The 24,577-nt window shown below is 45.3% G+C and overlaps 1 protein-coding gene across 1 annotated transcript in view; it reads right to left on the bottom strand.

Moving 5' to 3' along the window:
- JAK1 (Janus kinase 1) overlaps positions 1–24,577 on the bottom strand; it is a 150,533-nt gene that overhangs the window by 80,340 nt on the left and 45,616 nt on the right. The window contains 5 exon segments of the mRNA XM_082264987.1: positions 2,691–2,848; positions 6,227–6,409; positions 9,201–9,528; positions 12,956–13,119; positions 16,372–16,522. Of these exon segments, the coding sequence (XP_082121113.1) occupies positions 2,691–2,848; positions 6,227–6,409; positions 9,201–9,528; positions 12,956–13,119; positions 16,372–16,522 (984 nt within the window).

Below are 24,577 nucleotides of genomic sequence, written 5' to 3'. Positions count from 1 at the left end.
GGTAAGGATGTGGAGCTCCCTTCCACAATTCGTGGAGTCAGCAGGAAATGAGACCAATTTCAACAAACTTTTAGATGGGCATCTTAGCAAACACAATATACAGGGATGTGGGAAATGGTAAATAAATACATTCACACACAGGTTAAACTGAATGGACTGTGGCCCTTATTACACCCTGACCAACTATAACTATGTATTCTATGTAAAGGCAGAAATGTGCCCCTGCTGAGAGTCTCTTCTTATCTAATTGTCCTGCTTACCGTCATCACTAAAAGCGAACAAAATCCAAAATTTTGAGTGGTATTAGAGGGGAAATCTTCCAGTGGGGACATCCAGGGATTCCCTCACTTCTTGTTTTGGCTCCAGAACATGACAGAGTGAAAAATACAAAAACAAAAAAAAAACCTGACAGAGGTTATAACCCTCCCTTATTCTATCCAGAATAGAAAAAAAATGGTTTCACCTTCAAATTTTAGAATTTCTATTCTAAGCTTCTCTTTTTCATTGATCTAAACCTTTCAATAGTTTTAATCAACGGAGATCAATCTGGTAATCTACTTTACTAAATCCATTCCCAGTCAGAGTTATCGGGTGTGCCTTTATATTTTATATACAATGTTACAATTGAGATTGTACCATCTCTCTCTCATTAGCCACTTATCTACCACCCAACGTTTATAAATGTTGAATGGGTATTTTTTCCAGTGTCATTTATAAACGGCCCTGGATAAAGCTGGTGTTGGGCAACAACCTTTGTACCAGTCAACGTCTACGAATGGTGTTTCATCGGACAGCTCCATTCACAGAGCCAATCTGAGCGGCTCTGTACATTGTAATTGCCATGATAGAAACCAATCACAGATGTAAACAGTGTAGTGTTTACACGAGAGAGCCCATCCCTTCCTGAGCTGTGATATCAGAGCATCAATTGTGAACTTTGAGAATTGCTCCACAATTACATTTTTGAAAAATGGTTAGGGCTTGTTTTAAAATTTTCTTTATTGCTTGATACGAATATGTAATGGTCGAAATGTAGGGATCGACCGATTATCGGCAAAGCCGATATATTGAGGGCCGATCTGCACTTTCCCCGATATATCGGAATCAGCCCCTGAGGTTACCGATATTTCGGGAAAGTGCTTGTACCGGAGTGATGCCTGCAGCTAGAGGCATCACCCCGATACCGGTGTCCATAGCCGACGGTCGGGTGTCTTGTAATGATAACCGATGCGGCTGAGAAGCCCCTCAGCTGTCACAACAAGGAGCGGGAGGGGATGTTCCCCCCAATGTTCCCCCCCCTCCCCTCCCGCGGCTCACCCGGCTGGTTGCCCGGTGGGACGGGAAACCTGGGCAACCAGCCTGCACGGTAGCCGAAGACCCGATCAAAGCCGCAATCTGTTCTGATCAGTTCTCCATACAAAAACCCGGAAGTGGTGTCATGACCTCACTTCCAGCTACTCAGCGCCAGATTAAAAAAAAAAAAGACAGCATTCAAAACAGCCAAACTTGGCATTTTGAATGCTTTCAAGTGCAGAGGAGGGTTTTGGGGGTCTTTTAGACCCCCAGATCCCTCCACAAGAGTACCTGTCAAAAAAAAAAATGTTTAAATGTACGAAAATTTCGGCCGATACCAATACGAGATGGCCAAAATATCGGTATCGGCAATGAAAAAACGATATTGGTCGATCACTATCGGAATGTCCACATCTTAACCGCAGGCTCGCCTTTAAAGAGGAAGTAAACCCTCCTCTACAACTTGTACCTATAGGTGATCCTATGATAAGACTTACCTATAGGTACTGTAAATATCTCCTAAACATGTACCGTTTAGGAGATATTTACCTTACATGCAGCCAGTGACATCACTGGCGCATGCGCTCTGAAGGAACGGCCGCTCGTGCCGTTCCTTCAGAGTCCCGTGCCGTGACTGGCGGCTCTCGCGCGCGTGCGCGGGAGCGACGTCACCGCGGATCCGGCCAATCAGATGGCTGGATGCCGCAATCCCGGAAGACGGGCGACTGGACAGGTCGCCCGTCAGAGGTGAGTGAGCGGCACGGCGGGGGCTCGTTCTAAGGTAAGTATTGCATAATGAGCTAGTATGCGATGCATACTAGTTCATTATGTCTTTCTCTTGCAGGGTGGAAAAAAAAAAAAAACGAGTTTACAACCTCTTTTAAACCTTCTACATGCTCACTAGGTAATTCCACCACAATGGACCCTAAAACTTTGATAATCAGTTGATCTCTTTAAAAAAAAAATATATATATATAACCATTTGTGCCCATCTTGCACAAGTTCACTGGGAGACAGTAGAAGACTATTTTTTGGTTTTCAAGCTCAGCAATTAGAACTTTAGTGGCCACACCTCCTCAGTTTGTCATGTGCAAGAAATATTAGAAGGTACACCAGTTTTTTTTTTTCACATATTGGGTTGCACTTTTTAGACGAAATGTCATTAAAATTAGAATTGCTGGTCAATCCAATTTTTCCTTGCAGGGTGACCATAGACCTTCTGATAAATTCAACAAGATTTTCACAGATTGCCATTCCTGGCAACAGATCTGACCTGCTACACCGATTAAAAGTCACTGAACACATACACAACATCCAAGAAAAAAACTCATAAGACACAGGCAATCTGTTGCAGATAACCGAATATAAAACGGTTTTCAAAGGAACCATGGACTTACCAAACAGGTCCATGACAGCCGTTCATTATATTATGTACTAATAATGGTGGGGCCACATCAGTGCACAGATAGTGATGGGCATCTGCAGTCAGCCTGAAGTAGCCATCTACAAGAGCGGTGAACGAGAGTGCAACATCTGGAGAGGGGAGCTTCAGTTCCTAGATGAACAATTAAAGATGATTTATCAATAACTTACGATTTTGTGTGAATAAATTCTAAAAATGTCACATAATAGAGCAGCAACAAATGAATTACCTTTCAAAAATGGGTGGCACAGTGGTGTAGTGGTTGGGCGGCACAGTGGTGTAGTGGTTGGGCGGCACAGTGGTGTAGTGGTTGGGCGGTACAGTGGTGTAGTGGTTAGCACTTTCACCTAGCAGCAAGAGGGTCGCTGGTTCGAATCCCAACCACGACACTACCTGCCTGGAGTTTGTATGTTCTCCCTGTGCCTGCGTGGGTTTCCTCCGGGTACTCCGGGTTTCCTCCCACACTCCAAAGACATGCTGGTAGGTTAATTGGATCCTGTATAAAATTGGCCCTACTATGTATGTATGAATGTGAGTTGGGGACCTTAGATCGTAAGCTCCTTGAGGACAGGGAATGATGTGAATGTGCAATGTATATGTAAAGCGCCGCGTAAATTGACAGCGCTATATAAGAACCTGAAATAAATAAATAAAAATGAAAGTGGTTGTGAAGGCAGAAGGTTTAACGGCACTAAAGGTGTTCTGCTTTCCCCTTCAACACTCTCTTATACTTGCTTGAGCCTGATCTTGATCCAGCGCTGTGATCGAGAGCAGCGTCTCTCTCCCTCCTCATTGGATATGGAGGCAGCAACGAAAGTCATTGGCTCCTGCTGCTATCAATCACAGCCTGTGAGAACAGAACAGAGGCAGGGCCAAGCAACGCTCTGTCAATGGACAAACAGAAATTGGCTTGGGATCAAGCCCGCATGAGTGTCCCCATAGCAAATGGCTTGCAATGGGGGCACTCAGAAGGGGGAGAAGCCAGGAATGCCGACGGTAGACCCCAGAAGAGGAGTATTGGGGACGCTCTGTGCAAAACTGTTGCACAGAGCAGGTATGTATGACATGTTTGTTAGATTTTTAAAAAAAAATCCCTTTACAATCAATTTAAATCTTAACTCCTGACAAAACAGTTTATACACAGATGAGATACATGTTTGGCAGCTGCTTTGATGCCTAAAGATTTGTCTGTGTATCCAGTTCTGAGAGGTAGAATAGGAATTATATTCCTATTGCTGTATTTAAAGTGATTGTAAAGGGATTTAAAAAAAAAGATGCTATACATACCTGCTCTGTGCAGCGGTATTGCACAGAGAAGTCCCTTACCTCCTCTTTTGGAATCCCCCACTGGCATTCTCGGCTCTTCCTTTACTGCAGGCGCCCCCCTCAGCAAGCTGTGTGCTTAGAGGGCATAATTTCAGGCGTGCTCCCCAGCCGGGTTGTGTGCGTCCGTAGACACAAACAGTGCAGCTTGGCCCCACCCCTCTGCCACTCTCTACTTTTAAGATGTGACTGACAGCAGCAGGACCCTATGGCTCCCACTGCTGCCTCTCCTTTGAGACTAAGAATAGGGGAGAGCAAGGCTGCAGCCAGGACAGCACAGGATCATGAAAGGAGAAGAGCCAGGTAAGGGATGGCGATACAAGTGGGACAAGCAATGGTGGGTTTTTTTACCTTAATGCAGAGGATGCATTAAGGTATATAAATATTTGACTTTAGAACCCCTTTTAAATAACACTTACAGGTCTTATCCCTCTGCCAGCCTTTAATTGAACAGTAAAAGGAGAAGCAGCAGACTGATGAGCCAATTTCTCTGTCACTCAGGCATTTTCTACTATCAGTATGCCCCTTGTTAATACATGAGCACTACAGCATAGCTGGCTGGGGGGTTGCAAGACTGAACAGGATAACAAGTGAAAGGAGAAGTATCAACATAGGGGACAGCCTCATACAAATTGAAAGTTATGTCCCTTGTGCCGATTTTTCGATTTGTGTTTTTGGCTGCATGTAGGCTTGAACGATAAATAGAATTTTGGTAGTCATCAAGCACCCTGGTGGAAGATTGCTCAGGTTTGTATGATCACTTCTGATGGCATTTGCAATACCCAAGTGGTTAAGGCCCCTGGCACACTGGCTTTCCGATCCACCTGTCAGTTTGTCAGGCGGACCTGATTGGATGCACCCCTATGGAGCAGCGGATGTCAGCGGAGACATCTCTGCTGAGACCCGCCGCTATCCGATCCGATCCTGTCCGTGAAATCCAGACGGATGGAAACCCTATTTTCTATCCGCCTAGAGTAGCGATCGACCGATATTTTTTTTAATGCCGGTACAGATACTTCGGTCATTGGATATCGGTATCGGCTGATATTTTTGGACATGTAAAAAAAATTTTTCACAGGTACTCCTTGTGGAGGGATCTGGGGGTCTAAAAGACCCCTTCCGCGGCATTGAAAAGAATTCAAAACGGCAAGTTTTGAATGCGGTCAGTTTTTTTAATTTGGCGCCAAGTACCCGGAAGTGATGTCATGACATTACTTCCGGGTTTTTTACGTGGAGACTCAACCAGAGCCGAATGCGGCTTTGGCGGCCGTGCAGGTAGGATGCCCGGGTCTCCCGTTGATACGGGAGACCCGGGCAAGCCGTGCAAGGCAGCGGGGGGGGGGGGGGGGTACGTCCCCTCCCACTCCTTGTCATTACAAGACAGCCGACCGTCGGCTAGGAATGATGGTCCCGGGGCGATTCGTGATTCCTCTAGCTGCAAGCACTTTCCCAAAATATAAAGTAAAAAGTTCCGCGCAAGTGGATTTGAATAAACTAAAGGCTGCAGCCTACCCCAAAATATAGGTAAACTATATCTAGAAATGTAAAGATAGGTAGGGTATGTTGGCGCTGCCTATACAAATATGAGGGAGTAAAATGACTGTCATTTTACTCCCACACTTTCCCAAAATATCGGCAATATCGGTAAACTTAGGGGCCGATTCCGATATATCGGGGAAAGTGCATATCGGTCCCCGATATATAGATGGTGCCGATAATCGGTCGATCAATAGTCTGGAGGATAGGATCTGATGAAAACGGACAGGCTGTCCGTTTCCATATGATCTCCCATAGAGGAGAGCGGGGATCTGAAAGCTTCAGTCTCTGCAAAGTAAGCGGAGACAGAGCTTTCATCCGCCCGCTCAGCGGGGATCGATCCCGCTAAGCAAAACTGAGTCCGTCGGCGCACCGCCTGTGTGAAAGGGATTAAATACTGCCACATGTATGGCCAGGTTTAGCGAGATGGGGAGGGCTGGAGCAAAGTGGAGACTTGAACACTATGAAAGCCGTGGTCCCGGGTGTAGTCCGGCAGGTGAATATAGGTAAATGTTGTTTAGTGTGTGTGAGATATATAAAGAAAAAGTCAAACTGCAAAAAGCATTGAACAGGGTCTTTCAGGAAGGTGATAACTTTGCATCTCTGAATCAGGCCCCAATATATAGTCCCTCACAGAACTGCCATCCTTACCATGCACTTGTTGTCCTGGTTGTGTATGTAGACAGTATCATCTTTCACTACAACGTGGGTGATCTCCGGAAAGTAAGAGAAGGAGCTCCACTGGTCTTTGGCGTTGGCTTTCGAATCTGCCTTTTTATTTTTGTTTTCACTCTTTTTCCTTTTTGTTTTCTTTTCTTTCTCTATGATCACAGGCTGCAGGAAAGAAAAATCAAATGGCATTTAAACAATGCACAAGTCATGCTTTTCCATGTAGAGGAAATGAAAGGTTCTCACTCCGAGGAAAACCACAAGATAGGTCTCGGTCCATCCAGATGAAATATTCCCTATTGGGCTTTTTACTAAAGACATGCCAAATCCGATAACCTGGTAAACAAACTGTGCAACTTGAAACAGAAAGGAATAAGTATTTTCGTACAAGGATTTCTCATTAAAACTGAAAACTGTTGACTCCATTCCAGTCCCAAACTATTTTTTGCGGTTTTGGATTGGGTGGGAAAGTCTTACAACTTGTTAATGCTTTCCTTTACTCAGCTAGGGAGAGTTGGGTTTACAACAGGGCATCTGAACCTCTCTTTGGGAGGGTTTTTACTTTACAGTACACAGACCTTGGGTGTTGTAATCAGCAAATGATGAATTTGGAAAGGGAAGTAGTTACTAGGCTACTCCCTGCTGATTGCTTAACGTGATAGCTGACCTCGCTGGCCAATATTAGGGCTCAGAAACAATGAAGGAAAACTCATTGAGGGCCACACGCCACATGCAGTCCAGTGCGATTTTTTCTGCATCAAACATGCACGGAAAGTAGGTTATGTGGCTCCCAATGCCATTGTTCACACCAGTGTGGCGGTCAATGCCAGAGCATTCCATTGCCAGAAATAAAAAAAAAAGTAGAACATGCTGCATTTTTCTTGCACGGGACTGCACTGGAACCTGCATCCTGAAAACGCTAAGAATGCAACAAAACGTGCCTGATTACATTAAAAATGAGCATACAGAAACGTATCTGAAACAAATTTGGAGTGCGTTTTGGTGGTGTCAACCGGCCCTAAATAGTCTTGCATGGGACTGGACTGGAACCTGCATCCTGAAAACGCTAAAAATGCAACAAAACTTGCCTGATTGCATTAAAAAGGAGCATACAGAAACCCATCTGAAATTTGGAGTGCGTTTTTGTGGTGTCAACCGGCCCTAAATAGTCAAGGTCTTTTCACCTTAATCAAAAATGAAGGGTCAGACCCAAAGTAAGTAGACTAAATAAAAGGCAAATTCATACATGTCAAAGCGAGATCTGCTCTCTACCACACTTCGCTCAATCCCTAAATCCACTCCATTACTTTTCTGGGGATTTTCATTTTCAATTACTGTACTCCAGCACACTCCTAGCATAGCATGCATGTCATCAGTGAGATCTGCACTCCCCCACACTCTGCTTACTTCTGGCACCCTCTTCATTAGCTAGATCTGTGCTCCATCACAATTTGTTTACTCCAGTCCATAGTATCCACCATGTCACCAGTGAGATCTGGACTTCAGCACACTCACTAATATCTATTTCACCAGTAAAATCTGTATTGCGGGGCACACAGCTAGATTTCCCAGTATCTTGGTCACCAGACAGATCTGTATACTGTGGAGAACACTCACCATACTCCACAGTATACATGCTTCCAGTGCGGGCTGCAATTACTATTGCACACAGCTTGCTCCCCAGTATTCATGTCACCAGTGAGATTTGCACTCCAGAACACACAATTCACTTCCCGGGATTCATGTCAGCAGTGGGATCTGTATTATTGTGCACACAGCTCACTCCCCAGTATTCACGTCACCAGTAAGATGTGCACTCCAGTACACTCAGCTCACTCCCCAGTATTCATGTCACCAGTAAGATGTGCATTCCAGTACACTCCGCTCACTCCCCAGTATTCATGTCACCAGTAAGATGTGCATTCCAGTACACTCAGCTCACTCCCCAGTATTCATGTCACCAATAAGATGTGCACTCCAGTACACACAGCGCACTCCCCAGTATTCCCGTCACCAGTGAGATTTGCACTCCAGTACACACAGCTCACTCCCCAGTATTCCTGTCACCAGTGAGATTTGCACTCCAGTACACATAGCTCACTTCCCCAGTATTCCTGTCACCAGTGAGATTTGCACTCCAGTACACTCCGCTCGCTCCCCAGTATTCATGTCACCAGTAAGATCTGCACTCCAGTAGACACAGCTCACTTCCCCAGTATTCATATCACCAGTGAGACTTGCACTCCAGTACACTCAGCTCACTTCCCCAGTATTAATGTCACCAGTAAGATCTGCACTCCAGTACACATAGCTCACTTCCCCAGTATTAATGTCACCAGTGAGACTTGCACTCCAGTACACTCAGCTCACTTCCCCATTATTCATGTCACCAGTGAGATTTGCACTCCAGCACACACAGCTCACTTCCCCAGTATTCACATCACCAGTACACACAACTCACTCCCCAGCATTCATGTCACCAGAAAGATCTGCACTCCAGTACACACAGCTCACTTCCCCAGTACACACAACTCACTCCCCAGCATTCATGTCACCAGAAAGATCTGCACTCCAGTACACACAGCTCACTCCCGTGCATTCATGTCACCAGAAAGATCTGCACTCCAGTACACACAGCTCACTCCCCAGCATTCTTGTCACCAGTAAGATTACTCTCCAGTACACACAGCTCACTCCCCAGCATTCATGTCACCAGTAAGATCTGCACTCCAGTACACACAGCTTGCACCAAAGTATCCATTAAACCATTGAGATCTGCACTAATACATACAGATCTCACTCCCCAGTATCTATTTAACCAGAGAGATTTGCACTCCAGTACACACAATTAACTCCACACCATCCATCATTTATTTCCCCATCACTGTAGAAGGAAGTTGATCAACTTTTAGCACATGGTATCTATAAATACGGAAGCTTTCTTGTCAATGCTTACAGCTGGTTTCACTCTCCACTGGATGCCATCATTCCCGGTCACCATAACCTCAAACACGCCACCGGTTTGGAACCCGTTCTGTTCATTCTCCGAGGAAATCTTTAAGTGCTGTGTCTCGAAAATTTCGGCCCCGTAATTTTTGGTCAGCGTCTCCAGCGTGGACATGTACTTCACTTTCAGGTCATGCGGAGAAACGCTGCTGTCACAGATCGTTTTATTGTTGAATTCTTTCAAGAAATTCTTGAAGACGTTATTTATCCGTATCCGAGTAAGGATATTTCTTTGTTTAATGGTTCGGTTTAAAGTTTCAGGGATATACTTCTTGTAGCTGCAAGGTTAACAAAAGAGGCTGCTTAGTACGGATAATTTTACAGTGCCTTGCAGAGGACGCTGCACCATTCATTATTAGGGCTAACATTGACCAGAGTCTAAGGCAGGGGTCTTCAAACTATGGCCCTCCAGTTGTTCAGGAACTACAGCTCCCATCATGCCTAGTCCTGTCTGTGAATGTCAGAGTTTTCCAATGCCTCATGGGATGTGTAGTTCCACAACAGCTGGGAGGGCCGTAGTTTGAGGATCCCTGCTCTAAGGATTTCAGGAGAAATCCAGCCATTCAGGAACTAAAAACCATAGTGAGAATTCCGCATGAGGACAATTGCCGCACCTTCACATTCTCCTATATTCCACTGTCTTCCATACCAGAAAGGCGCATCCATCATCAGCCCAGCATGGAATTCTTACTCTGGTTTTCAGTTCAGGATAAGCTTTTGTTTGACAACATTCTGCAGCAAATTGTGGTGATAGCAGGGGCGTAACTACAGGGGTCGCAATTGCAACCGGCCCCATGCTCCAGGGGGCCTCTGCTGCTCCCCTGTACACCTGGATAGGAGGGGCGGGGGGCAGCATGTAGAGAAATCACTGTCCTTTTTCCTCCTGTAGCTGCAGGAGGAAAATGGAGGAGATTGGTTCCTCTGTATGCTGCCCCCGCCACTCCTCCTATCCAGTTCACTTGTGTTCTGCTGTCTCTGGGCCCCTGTGTGCTTCCCTGGTTCCCCCCCCCCCCCTACTGTTCTGCCCCCCACACTGTGCTCCCTCCCCTCTCCTGCTGGCTGCTGCAGGGGATGTGTCACAATAGAGAACCAGGAAGGGGTCAGCAAATATGTAATTAACCAGCTCCTTCCTTTTCTGAATGGACAGAGTCATAGTCAGTGACATTGGAAAAATAAAATAAAATGATAAAAAATAATACAGTTAAAATACCAAAAAATAAAAACTACTGACACCAGTGGGTGAACTTCCAGGATCGCAAAGGTCACACTTGCAACCGGGCTCTGGCATTCCACCACCGTGGGGAGGCCCCAAGATGGCTGGAAGGGGGCCCACTGCAGAACTTGTGAAAGGGTCCCGTTGCAAGACCATAATAAAGGGCCCCAGGATCAGTGGGAAGAGCCCCAGGCTTAAAAGGAAAGGACCTGGCCCCTGGGGGCCCTTCATGGTTTCTTACACCGGGGCCCTGAAGGTTCTAGTTACGCCTCTGGGTATTAGTACTGGATATGGCTTTCTGTATCTCTAAGAATGTAAAACATTCTGCAAAATATACACATTAGTCAAGGATATAGTCCTATGACCGAGGGGAGCAGCAAGTTGCAACCAGATAATGCCAGGTATGCCACAGCTATCAGAACATGGTTTCTTAAACCAATCCATTCACATGCAATGAACTGAAGGTGGTGCACACCATGGTAAAGAATATGTAAACCCAACATTTCATATTCATGGTATGTGGCTGCTGTACCATGTACTTGTATGAAAAAGTCTCCTGTTCTCTTTGTATTGCTTTCTTTGTGTGAAATCCCTGGTGTTCCTGCCAGTCCCTCTGCTTTCCTATGAAACACTGACCACACTAAGCAGGAAAAGCACAGCGTAGTCCATTCTCTAGCTATGTTGGGAACTCTGTCTGCTCTCGTCCAATGATCAGACTCGTGCTGACACAACCCCTTTGCACAGCCATTCACTGGGATGACCATTGTATGGCTGTTTCTCCTTCCCAACCTCTCTGAGCTCTAAATGCAGCTAGGAACAGAGGGCGTGTGATCATTTTTTATTAAAAAAAAAAAAAAAATGAAGGAAGGGGTGTTTATTAACCACTTAAGCCCCAGCCCTATTTCAGACACTTTTTGTTCACGCGTTAAAACCAGTATTTTTTCCTAGAAAACTACTTAGAACCCCCAAACATTATGTATATTTTTTTAGCCAAGACTCTGGAAAATAAAATGTCGGTCATTGCAATATTTTTTATCACGCGGTATTTGCGCAGCGGTCTTTAAAGCGCCATTTTTTTGGAAAAATTTTGAAAAATCACATTTCACTGATTTTAAAAAATACTAAACAGTAAAGTTAGCCCATTTTTTTTTGTATATTGTGAAAGAACATGTCACGCCGAGTAAATAGATACCCAACATGTTACAGTTTAAAATTGCGCCCCCCCCCCCGTGGGATCGCGACAAACTACGGTCAATAGAGATCGCAATCTGCGACGCTTTAAATTTATTTAACGGTTACCAGTTTAGAGGTAGAGTGTAGCTCTTTTTTTAAATTATTGCACACGCTCTGGCGACCGCGGCAATACCTCACATGTGTGGTTTGAACAGCGATTTCACTTGCGGCTCGACTTCCGTATACGTTTTTTTTTGTGCGCGAGCTAACGGTGAAGGGGGCGGCTAAATTTTTTTTTTTCCCATTTATTTTATTTATTTTTTTAACTTTATTATTGCTGTCACAAGCAATGTAAACATCCCTTGTGACACCAATATGTAGTGACAGGTACACTTTATGGAGGGATCGAGGGTCTAAAAGACCCTAGACCCCTCCACTACACTTCCCTGTATGCAAAACGCCGAAAACGGCATTTTTGCATACAGCCGTTTTTCAAATTCTCCGCCTTTTGCAGCACAGTAACCCGGACGTGACGTCATGGACGCCGCCTCCGGGTTACTTTATCGGAGACCCGATCGAAGCCGTTTCCGGCTTTGATCAGGACTCCATCCACCCGGCGGATGTGCCGGCTGGGTGCTCGGGGCTCCCGGTGGGACGGGAGCCCCGGTAACAGCCACGGAAGGCGGCGGGAGGGGACGTCCCCTCCCGCCCCCCCCCGGGTACCGATCGAGCGGCTCCCGAGCCGCATCGGTCGGTACTGACGGAAAGCCAACCATCGGCTCTAAACCACGGTACCGGGATGGTGCCTCTAGCTAGAGGCATCATCCCGGTACACTACCGCAAAGTTTACCGACGTAGATCTACGTTAGTATGCGGTAAGTGGTTAAGTTTTTTTATATCTATACACAAATGTTTTTCTTTTTTTTTTTCTATTTTAAACTGAGTGGGTTGCTTTACAAGGTGATCATTTACATATACGCTAACCCCTCCCTTCCTTCTCATTAAAAAAAAAAAAAAAGGGTAAATTTGGCCGTGTTGCATGTCTCATCTTAATTTCTCAAAAAATAGCAGAAGGGCCCCTATAATGCTTCTGTATAAAGTGTTTTATGAGTCCAGTGAGATCCCCCAGGGGAAGAACCATTTTCAGTTTACAATGCAAAACCAGGCTTCACTATTACATGGTGCTACAAAGAAATCTAAAATGATAGTAACCCTGGGACCTGTAGGAGTAGCCCTGAGAGGACTTCCAGTAATCCATGTGTGCCATCCCTGAATCACAATTTAGAAGACACGTTGATCTCATAACTGCCATGACTGACCTTATATCCTTGGGGAGCTCTGGAAGCTGCATGTTCCTCTTGATGGCGTAGTGAGATATCGCCAGCACTGCCATCCCTAAACATTCGTTTTCTATTTCATGCACCTCTTGGTCATTTTTGGGGTCCCGGACTGGAGCCAAGCACTTTACCAGTTCATACTGTCCCTAATGAAGACAAAGTAAAAGTCATTTGCACAAAAGCACAGCAAGAGTTTTTGAAGTCCCATTAATCTACAGACATTAGGCATGTCCCTAGCCTACCAAATTCTTCTCATCCCCATACTTACTCTTTTGGTCTTTTCTCATTCAATACTTTTATTGAGTTTTATAAAACAGCCATAAAGCAAGTTACAAAACAAAAACAGAAGCAGAAATACTATTATTGTTACAGAAGTATTATAAATGTTATACTGTATAGTGAAGTTTGCACAAAAGGAAGGGACAAAAGAAAAAAGGTAGAATTATTAATAGGATATTCTGAGATCTTAAGATTTTGAGAAGCTATTCAAAACATGGCTGTGGGGGAAATAAAAAAAAAAAAGGAAAAAAGGAAGAAGTCAGCAGGGTTTGGGTAGGGTAAAGTAGGTAAAGGAGAGGGCATTGCGAATAGAACTTGTACCACAAAAGTTAATACAAAGTAAATAAAATATAAGTCTTAACTACCAAGCATTCAGAACCGGTTCCCCAAAACCCGGTGATAGGCCATGTTTAATCCAAGGGTCCCAAATGCTTATAAAAAGTACTAAAATTTATCGCAATCCATGGCTTCCATTTTTGCATGAAATAATGCATTATTCATCCTATGTTTAACGTCTACAAGATTCAAAGTGGTAGTCTTCCAAGCTTTGGCTATGGTTTGTTAAGGGGCATCTTACAAAATATTGTGGTATGTGGTGACACTACTGAATTAGCTGCTTGATCCTAGGTGTTCCATTACATCTTTACCCATTTCCTTCATTTTTTCTTACGTCTTATACCTACTTGTAGTGCATAGGTCTATCCCCTTTATATTTTCAAGAAGCTGAAGGAATAATTGTAATTGTTTTTGTGTCAGGCATGCAGGTTTTAAATTTAAAATGGCAATCACCGTATCTGGAGTAATATCTATTTCAAACATTTTAGATGCTAGAGAGAATATTTCTTTCCAAAAAACGGTAGCAATTGAGTAATTCCACCATATATGAACATGTATACCTGTTTCCATACAACCTCTAAAACAAAAAGCCGGATAGTTTGGTGTGAACCTCTTTTGGTCTTTTATTCCCTTTTCAGTTTCTGCCTTAAGCTCTTGCTTAAAAGTATACCAAATACAACAAAATACAACCAAATACAACAAAAATGTTATGCTACATTCAGACGGCTGAATAGAAGCAGCCAGGTGTATGTGCAGGCAACGATTAGATCCGTAGGCAAGAATCTACTAATTCCTGGCAGCACCGACAGTTGTAACCATTGCCTGCACACACTGTGTGTAAACAGCTTCAGCTGTCAGCAGCGATCTCTAAGCAAACATGCGTTTAAATGATCTCTTACTATATGCGTCTCTGTGTTGGTCCTTTGAGAGATCAGAGAAAGGCTTTACTTTAGATGTGCTGCACTTGGGATACAAAGAGACACTGGCATGGAACATGCATGCAAAGCATGTCCTAAGCAGGTGACTTAGAAAGTGCTGAAGTAAATAGATCAACATGACTGCCAGGAAACTTGTATTTTTAGAAGCAGAAGTGAATAGTAGGCACCATACTTCCACCAATAGAGATTTATTTTCAAGTGACGTCATTAATAACGTTGCCTTCCCAGGGGGCATCTGGGCAGCAAGAGCTACGTCACTAGTGCCTTCAGGCAGTGGCGGACCATGCATAGGGGGCGCCAGAGCGCCGCCCCCTCTACTTCCTAAAAAAAAGAAAAAAAAAATAGAAAAAAAAAAAAAAAAAAAAAAAAGTACAAATAAAGTTTTGAAAAGAAAAAAAATTGTGTTCGCAGGCCTATGCGCTGGGCCTGGTGGCTATGGGGGGGGGTGGGTTACGACCCAGAAGAGGCGCCGATTGGCTGCCTTCTGGGGGCGTAACCTGGGCGCAGGAAAAAGCGCTGAGCCACCCCCACCTTTGCGATATCCTGGCTGTGATTGGTCCAGTCTCCAGCCTGGACCAATCATCATCCAGGACATCGCTGACTCGCAATGGGGGCGGTGCCGGTGCGTGCGTCAGTCACGCACCGTCACCGCCCGATCTCCTTCCCGCCACCCAGACCGGAAGACAGAAGACTGAAGAGGAGGACGTCCACGGCGCTGCTCGTCTCGGTTCCCGGAATCCCGCCACCATCAGAAGGTAAGTGATTGAAGCCGACCTGTGCCATGCCTGTACCATCATCTGTGCCATGCCTATACCATCTGTGCCCTCACCTGTGCCATGCCTTTACCATCATCTGTGCCATGCCTATACCATAACCTGTGCCATCACCTGTGCCATGCCTATACCATCACCTGTGCCATGCCTATACCATCACCTGTGCCATGCCTATACCATAACCTGTGCCATGCCTGTGCCATCACCTGTGTCATGCCTATACCATAACCTGTGCCATCACCTGTGCCATGCCTGTACCATCACCTGTGCCATGCCTATAGCATCACCTGTGCCATGCCTGTACCTTCACCTGTGCCATGCCTGTACCATCACCTGTGCCATGCCTATACCATCACCTGTGCCATGCCTATACCATCACCTGTGCCATGCCTGTATCATCACCTGTGCCATGCCTATACCATCACCTGTGCCATGCCTGTACCATGCCTATGCCATCACCTGTGCCATGCCTATGCCATCACCTGTGCCATCACATGTGCCATGCCTATACCATCACATGTGCCATGCCTATACCATCACCTGTGCCATGCCTATACCATCACCTGTGCCATGCCTATACCATGACCTCAAAGTCATGCATTTTTTTTACCGCGTTTTTTGCCGCAAAGCAATACCTATTACATTTTTCTTTTTGCGCCCCCCCCCCCCCCAAAAAAAAATTTTGAGCACCAGCCGCCACTGCCTTCAGGGGAACCAGAAAGTGGATGTAAAAAAAGGAAAAAAAAAAAAATTAAAATTTAGGTTTTAGATTGATTTCATAGCAGAATTTAGAGAAGCATGCCGAGGTGCATTTTAATAAAAGGTGGGAAAAGGTCAATTTTAATTGTACATCGCTCCAGTGATAATGTTACAATAACCTTGTTTTTTGTAACTTCTTGTATCACTGACAAGTGATTTTGCTGCTCTACATAGGTGTATTTATAAAACACCTGTTGTGTAGTTTTCATTTACCTGGTATCCCCCACTTTCTGCATTATCATATGAAACTAAACAACTGCTGCTTTCAATGAGGCTTCCGAAAGTGCTTCCCTGCACTACAATGGGGTTTTACCTGTGCAAATATATAATCCAGCGAGTTGCCATCAAGAATTGGGGTTCCGTCTTGTACCTTGCCATCATAATTGTCCCTCTGCTTCTTAGGGTAATACCTATAGACCGGTGATTCGTTTTCATTTGTCCCGTGCCAATTTGTGAAGAAGAATCTGTGGGAATGAAAACAGAGTGATTAAGTAAATTAAATCAGATTTGTTTTTTTACCATATCATGCGTTTCCCCAAAAAGAAGTCCAGGTCTTATATTATTTTAGCTCCAAAAAACACACTAGGGCTTTTTTCAGAGGATGTCTTATTTATGGTATGTACAATAACAGACATTTGTTCAAATACATTCATGTCATCGTGATCATTTTAAAATGGTTATAACACTAAAAAAAAAAAAAAAATAATTATATATAGTCCTACACACACTATATATATATATATATATATATATATATATATATATATATATATATATATATATATATATATATATATATATATATATATACACACATATACATATATACACACACATATACACACACATACATGCACACAAACCCGATTCCAAAAAAGTTGGGACACTGTACAAATTGTGAATAAAAACAGAATGCAATGATGTGGAAGTTTCAAATTTCAATATTTTATTCAGAATACAATATAGATGACATATCAAATGTTTAAACTGAGAAAATGTATAATTTTAAGAGAAAAATAAGTTGATTTTAAATTTCATGGCATCAACACATCTCAAAAAAGTTGGGACAAGGCCATGTTTACCACTGTGTGGCCTCCCCTCTTCTTTTTATAACAGTTGGCAAACGTCTGGGGACTGAGGAGACAAGTTGCTGTAGTTTAGGAATAGGAATGTTCTCCCATTCTTGTCTAATACAGGCTTCTAGTTGCTCAACTGTCTTAGGTCTTCTTTGTCTCATCTTCCTCTTTATGATGCGCCAAATTTTTCTATGGGTGAAAGATCTGGACTGCAGGCTGGCCATTTCAGTACCCGGATCCTTCTTCTACGCAGCCATGATGTTGTAATTGATGCAGTATGTGGTCTGGCATTGTCATGTTGGAAAAAATGGATTTTTGTAAGATCTTACCGTAAAATCCTTTTCTCTTAAGCTCATTGACAGACGTAGTCTTCTTGATTCTCAAGAGCTGGGTTATGTTGTCTCCGCAGGAGTAGGACTAGGCAGAAAGACAAAACGTTCTGGCTCCACCTTAGGGGCAGTCCCTGAGGGTATATCCTCCCTCTCTCTGCTACAGGGAATCAGTTCTGTTTTAAAGCAGTACAGAGAATTTAACCCAACCCAACTCAATGATAGAGGGGCGGGTACTACGTCTGTCAATGAGCTTAAGAGAAAAGGATTTTACGGTAAGATCTTACAAAAATCCATTTTTCTCTATCGCTCATTGACAGACGTAGTCTTCTTGATTCTCAAGAGCTGGGACATCCAGAAGCAGTGCCACAAAATGAGGGGTGGGATTGACAGAATCAAAATCCAATCTAGAAGGCCCAACCGGAGCCAACCAGAAGTATCAAAGGACTCATCGAGTAAACAGATGAGACCTACCCCACAAATCCTCGAGGTAGACCAACAGTCTCCTCAAACAGTGGCCTGCAGGAACCTTGCAGCCAGAAGAGGCATCTGACGATGCCATCACATAAACCTTATACAATATTGTAAAGGTATGAACCGACTACTAAACAGTCGCCTTGAAAACCTGAACCACTGACGCCTGATGGCGGAAGGTCCAGGAAACTCTAAGCGCCCGAGTAGAATGCGCCTTAACAGGGAACGGGGGATCCCGACCCTTAGATAAAATAAGCCTATACCACCGTCTGTCTGATCCATCTAAAGATGGTCGCAGCAGAACAGGCAACCCCTTCTTAGGGCCATCCGTGATCACAAACAGTGAATCCGTCTTACAAATTGAATCCGTAGTATTCAAGTATATCCTGATCGCCCGAACTACATCCAAGGAATGCCATGCAAATTCTCGAGGATGATTGGGCTAAGGACATAGGAAGGACAATACACTGTCCTTATTCAATGAAACTTTGAAACCACCTTAGAAGGAAGGATGGATTCGGATGAAGAACAACCTTATCCCTATGAACCACCAGATCTGGGGAACAACAGTATAATGCAGCCAGTTCTGACGCCCTGCGTGCAGAAGTGATAGCCACCAAGAAGACCACCTTCTGGGATAAAGTAGGCAAGGAAATCTCCCTGATATTTTCAAAGGGAGGTGTCTGAAGAACCGACAGCACCAAATTAAGATCCCAGGATGGTAACGGCGCGTGCACTGGCAGAGCCAGGTGTCGCACCCCCTGGATGAAATTCCGCACCAAGGAATGAGTAGACAAAAGCTTCTGAAAGAAGATAGCAAATGCTGAAACCAGACCTTTGATAACACTCAAGGCCAGCTTCTGCTCAACTCCCTGTTGCAGAAAGCCAATATTCGGACTACCGAATAAAGATGTAGATGGAACCCAAGGGATTCACATCACACAATATAAGACTTCCATGTACGATGATAATCTTTCTGGAAGTCGCTTTCCTTGTTTTAACTAGAGTAGGAATAACTGAAGCTGACAATCCCTTGTCCTTCAGCACCTGGGTCTCAATAACCAGGCCGTTTAAAACCAGCGATCGTAAAGCAGGATGGAAGATCGGTCCCTGAGACAGTAGATCCTCCCTGAGAGGAAGTCTCCACGGGACGTCCGCCATCAGTCTGACCAAGTCGGCGTAACAAGCTCGACGAGGCCAGTCCGGAGCTGCCAGGATTACTGGAATTCCTTCCTCCTCTATCTTGCGAAGAAGTCTTGGCAGTAACCCAAGAGGAGGGAAGGCATACATTAGCTGGTATTGCCCCCACGGGGCGATCAGTGCGTCTGCGGTTTCTGCTAGAGGATCGCGGGAGCGAGCCACGAATCTCTGAACTTTCCTGTTGAATCGAGATGCCAACAGATCCATATCCGGGGTGCCCCATCGTAGGCACAACTGGTGGAAAACGTCTGGATGGAGGGACCATTCCCCTTGATCCAGAGTCTGACGGCTGAGATAATCTGCCTGCCAATTCTCCACCCCCGGAATGAACACCGCAGAGATTGCTGGAACAAATCGTTCCGCCCAGCGAAGAATGCAAGCCACTTCTTTGGCCGCTCGGACACTCTTGGTGCCCCCCTGGTGATTGACATAAGCCACGGCCGTGGCGTTGTCCGACTGGATCCGAACCGGGCTGCCCTGGAGCTGCTCGGTCCAGTGAATCAGACAAAGTCTGATCGCTCTCAGTTCCAATACATTTATCGGTAACCTGGATTCTTCCGGGGACCAAAGTCCCTGGACAGATAACTGACCGAGAATTCCTCCCCATCCGGATAGACTGGCATCCGTGGTCACTGTCGTCCAATATATTGGCAGAAATGACTTTCCCTGGCTGAGCATCGGAGACCGAAGCCACCAGACCAGAGACTCTCTGGTCTGTTTGCTCAATCGGATCTGATTGTCCAGGGATTCCGGATTCCGATTCCATCTGAGAGGAATCTCTTGCTGAAGAATTCGGGTATGGGACTGCTTCGAAGGAAGCCACCATCAACCCCAGACCCCTCATGCAAGTCCGAAGGGAAGACCAGCTGTTGGTGGACTGCTGATTGAATCTTTCGGAGTTTCCCTACCGGAAGAAAAAACTCTAGAATTAGACCCAGATATTCGAGCCTCTGGGTGGGAACCAGAAATGACTTTTGCTGGTTCACCAGCCACCCGAATTCCTGTAAAGAAATCATAGTAATTTCTATGTTTTGTAGCAAGGTCTGAGGAGACTCTGCATGAAGCAGAAGATCGTCTAGGTAACCTAGAATCGATATGCCTCTTTGGCGCAGAAGTGCCAACATTGGGGCCAACACCTTCGTGAAGACCCGAGGAGCCGTGGCGAGACCGAGAGGTAACGCCACAAACTGATAGTGGTTCTCTTCTACGGAAGAACGTAGAAACCGCTGATGTCCTGCGAAAATGGGAATGTGAAGATATGCGTCCTAGATGTCTATGGACGCTAGGACATCCCCTGGATGCAGAAAGGCTGCTACTGTGCGAATGGACTCCATTCTGAATCTTCTTATGTAGACAAAAGAATTGAGTGCCCTTAAGTCCAGAATTGGACGCACTTTGCCCTCTTTCCTGGGTATTGTAAATAGGTTTGAATAAAACCCCTGAAAGCGTTCAGTCCAAGGAACGTGGACTACCACTCCTTGTTGTAGTAAATCTGTGACTGCTCTCCGCAGATCGTCTAAACGATCCGGGGATAGTCGGCTATTGGAAGGGAAGAATCGCGCCGGTGGGAGAGCTCGAAACTCGATCTTGTACCCTGACCTTATGACTTCGCAAACCCATCTGTCCGGGATTCTGGAAAGCCATGGATCCGGGAACCGGCGAAGACGTCCCCCCACCCCAGTTATGGGTGGGGGCGCACCTTCAGGCTTTGGACGGTTTATCTTCAGGTCTAGAGGGGGCGGGCTTTTGCTTGCCCGACCAACGACCCCTGACGCCTCCTGCAGGAGCTTTGGAGGACTTAATTTTTTCACCCGCGGGACGAAAAAAACCTCTTGTGAGCAGAAAAAGAAGGCCCTCGTCTTTGACGAGTTCCTTTACCTTTAAAATTTTGCGGTAAAAAGGTGCTCTTTCCACCCGTGAGATCCTTAATGATCTCATCTAAGTTGGCTCCAAATAGACGCTCTCCTAAAAAGGGGAAATTAGCCAATGCTTTTTTGGAACCTTGGTCGGCTAACCAACCTTTTAGCCACAGTGTACGCTTGAGAACCACCGCTGAGACAGATACTCGCGCCAATAATGAAGTGGCGTCTAACGCCGCATCACACACAAACTGTAACCCCTGTATCATCTGTTCCAACAAATCTGATACCGTCTGAGGGACCTCTTCTAGGTCCCGGCGTAACCACTTGGTCCATACAGTTACAGCCTGCGAAACCAGACCAATAGCAATTATTGGTCTGAAAGCTGATCCAATCAAGGTAAACATGGTGCGAGACATAGCTTCTATCTTGCGATCCACTGGATCTTTAAAAGACGGAGCGTCTTCTAGAGGAATAACCGTGGCTTTATTCAATCTAGCAATTGGTGAATCCACCACAGGTGGTTCTGTCCATTTCTTAATGAGGGTTTCCTCAAACGGATAACGCCTGTTAATGCGTTTAGAAATAGTAGAAATGCGTTTTGGCAGACTCCATTCTTCTTTGATTGGATTGCCAAAACATTTGGGCAATGGAAAAAACCTTCGCCACTAGATGCGTTTTTAGTCCCAAAAGGGATTTCAGTTTCAGCTATTTCTGACGGAATACCCTGTAATCTTAAGGTCTCTTGAACAGATACCATGAGTGCGTTTACCAACGCTTCCTCTCTGGCTATGGCTGATGCCGAAACATCCTCCTCACTGTCTGAAGAGACAGTACACGAGACACCAATCCTAGATGAAGTACCTGCAACTGCAGAAATAGGTTCAGAGTCTGAATCCGAGGTTTCAGATAATAAGGGGTTAGGCGGGGGTCGCTTACTTGCGCCCTGTCCCTGACAAGCCACTTCCACCCGGGACACAAGCTTCCATAATAGCGGACAATGATTTAATCGTCAGTGGGGTGCTGGAGGATCCCGCAGACCCCTCGAGGGGATCCGGAGGAGATACATGAGTGGCAGGGTCCATGATAATTCAGGACACCTTTGCCAGAAAACACAAAAAAACTTTTTTTTTTTTTTTTTTTTTTTTTTAAATAAAAAATACCTTTTTTTTTTTTTTTTAAATTTTTTTTTTTTTTTATGTGTCTCCCCCTAGCGCAATAGCGCCCCTCAGAGTACCTGCTTCTCGATCCCACAGAGAGAGAGAGGGACCCCCAAGGCTCACCAACCGATGCAGTGAAGTTTCCAACCAACTGCAGTCAGCGTCTGTCTTTACAGACTGGAAGGAGCTGTTGCTTTTTCCCCGGGTAGAAGGACGTGGCTCCGCCCCCTGTGTACGCCTTCCGGCGTTCCCAGCTCTCCACGAGGTAGCTGGGCTCATGAAACATGGCCGCCCCCATATAGGAGACATTAGACTCCAAAAACATGGCGGCCGGCGTGACCTGAGGACATGCATGCACCTGGTCTACGGCAAAATGGCGGCGGACCGCCGAAAACGTTTTTCCCAGCACATCCACCTGCATCTCTGCTGAGTGGCGATTGATAGATCTACAGGAGATACACTACAAATAAGGTAGGATTATACCTCCTATGTCTGCTGTAATGCTACAGTCTGCTGGGTAGAGTGTTCGCTCTCAAACCAAGTCCACTTCCCACAAACACATACTGTATTTACAAGGGGGACTTTTAGTGTCAGATATATACTGACCATGTATGGAGGGGCCCATAATTCATACTGCCTCATAACGAGGAAAGAAAAAAGGGAACGTTTACTCACCATACCGAACCGACAGGCACCCTCTCTTCACAATACCCTCTCCACCGGGGTGGGGGTTTGTGGACCACTCCGGCCGCCTCGACTCTCAGGTTCCTGGCGTCCAAGCGAGACTTTTAACTCGCAAGGTCAGTCCCTCCACTGGGACTCCGTCGCGGCCGACCCATCGCGGAGCTCTGGTCTGCACGCGCTCGTAGGCAGAAACCGGGGTGACCACTGGATCTCAACATCCAGCCCGTCGCCCGGCCCCGCATACTTACTTGAATGTGTCGCGGCCGACCAAGCGCAATGCAATGGTCTGCGCACGCTCGTAGGCCGGCTGGGGTGACCACTAGTGTCGCCCAGTCCGGCGTTTTTTGCTTGAAGATCTCACAGGAAAAACACTGGAGAAAAAACTACCTAAAAAATATTTCTTCTAAAGAAAAAATCTTGCCAGGACCAAAAAGATCCCAGCAAGGAGCTTAGGTCCTTACTCCTGACTAGACAGAAAAAAACTGATTCCCTGTAGCAGAGAGAGGGAGGATATACCCTCAGGGACTGCCCCTAAGGTGGAGCCAGAACGTTTTGTCTTTCTGCCTAGTCCTACTCCTGCGGAGACAACATAACCCAGCTCTTGAGAATCAAGAAGACTACGTCTGTCAATGAGCGATAGAGAAATGCAAGGTCTTCCCTGAAAGACGACGTCTGGATGGGAGCATATGTTGTTCTAGAACTTGGATATACCTTTCAGCATTGATGGTGCCTTTCCAGAGGTGTAAGCTGCCCATGCCACACGCACTCATGCCACCCCATACCATCAGAGACGCAGGCTTCTGAACTGAGCGCTGAGAACAACTTGGGTTGTCCTTGTCCTCTTTAGTCCGGATGACATGGCGTCCCAGTTTTCCAAAAAGAACTTCAAATTTTGATTCGTCTGACCACAGAACAGTTTTCCACTTTGCCACAGACCATTTTAAATGATCCTTGGCCCAGAGAAAACGCCTGCGCTTCTGGATCATGTTTAGATTTGGCTTCTTTTTTGGCCTATCGAGTTTTAGCCGGCAACAGCGAATGGCACGGTGGATTGTGTTCCCCGACAATGTTTTCTGGAAGTATTCCTGAGCCCATGTTGTGATTTCCATTACAGTAGCATTCCTGTATGTGATGCAGTGCTGTCTGTCTAAGGGCCCAAAGATCACCGCCATCCAGTATGGTTTTCCGGCCTTGACCCTTACGCACAGAGATTGTTCCAGATTCTCTGAATCTTTGGATGATATTATGCACTGTAGATGATGAGAACTTCAAACTCTTTTCTGAGAAACTCCTTTCTGATATTGCTCCACTATTTTTCGCCGCAGCATTGGGGGAATTGGTGATCCTCTGCCCATCCTGACTTCTGAAAGACACTGCCACCCTGAGAGGCTCTTTTTATACCCAATCATGTTGCCAATTGACCTAATAAGTTGCAAATTGGTCCTCCAGCTATTCCATATATGTACATATAACTTTTCCGGCCTCTTATTGCTACCTGTCCCAACTTTTTTGGAATGTGTAGCTCTCATGAAATCCAAAATGTGCCAATATTTGGCATGACATTTCAAAATGTTTCACTTTCAACATTTGATATGTTATCTATATTATATTGTGAATAAAATATAAGTTTATGAGATTTGTAAATTAGTCCATTCCTTTTTTACTCACAATTTGTACAGTGTTCCAACTTTTTTGGAATTGGGTTTGTATATACATAAACACATATACATAAACATA

The sequence above is a fragment of the Pelophylax lessonae genome (genome assembly GCF_965119305.1).
Source record: "Pelophylax lessonae genome assembly, chromosome: 8".
Taxonomy (NCBI): Eukaryota; Metazoa; Chordata; class Amphibia; order Anura; family Ranidae; genus Pelophylax; species Pelophylax lessonae.
Note: the sequence above shows the minus strand (reverse complement) of the source record. Positions and strands in the feature narration are given on the sequence as shown.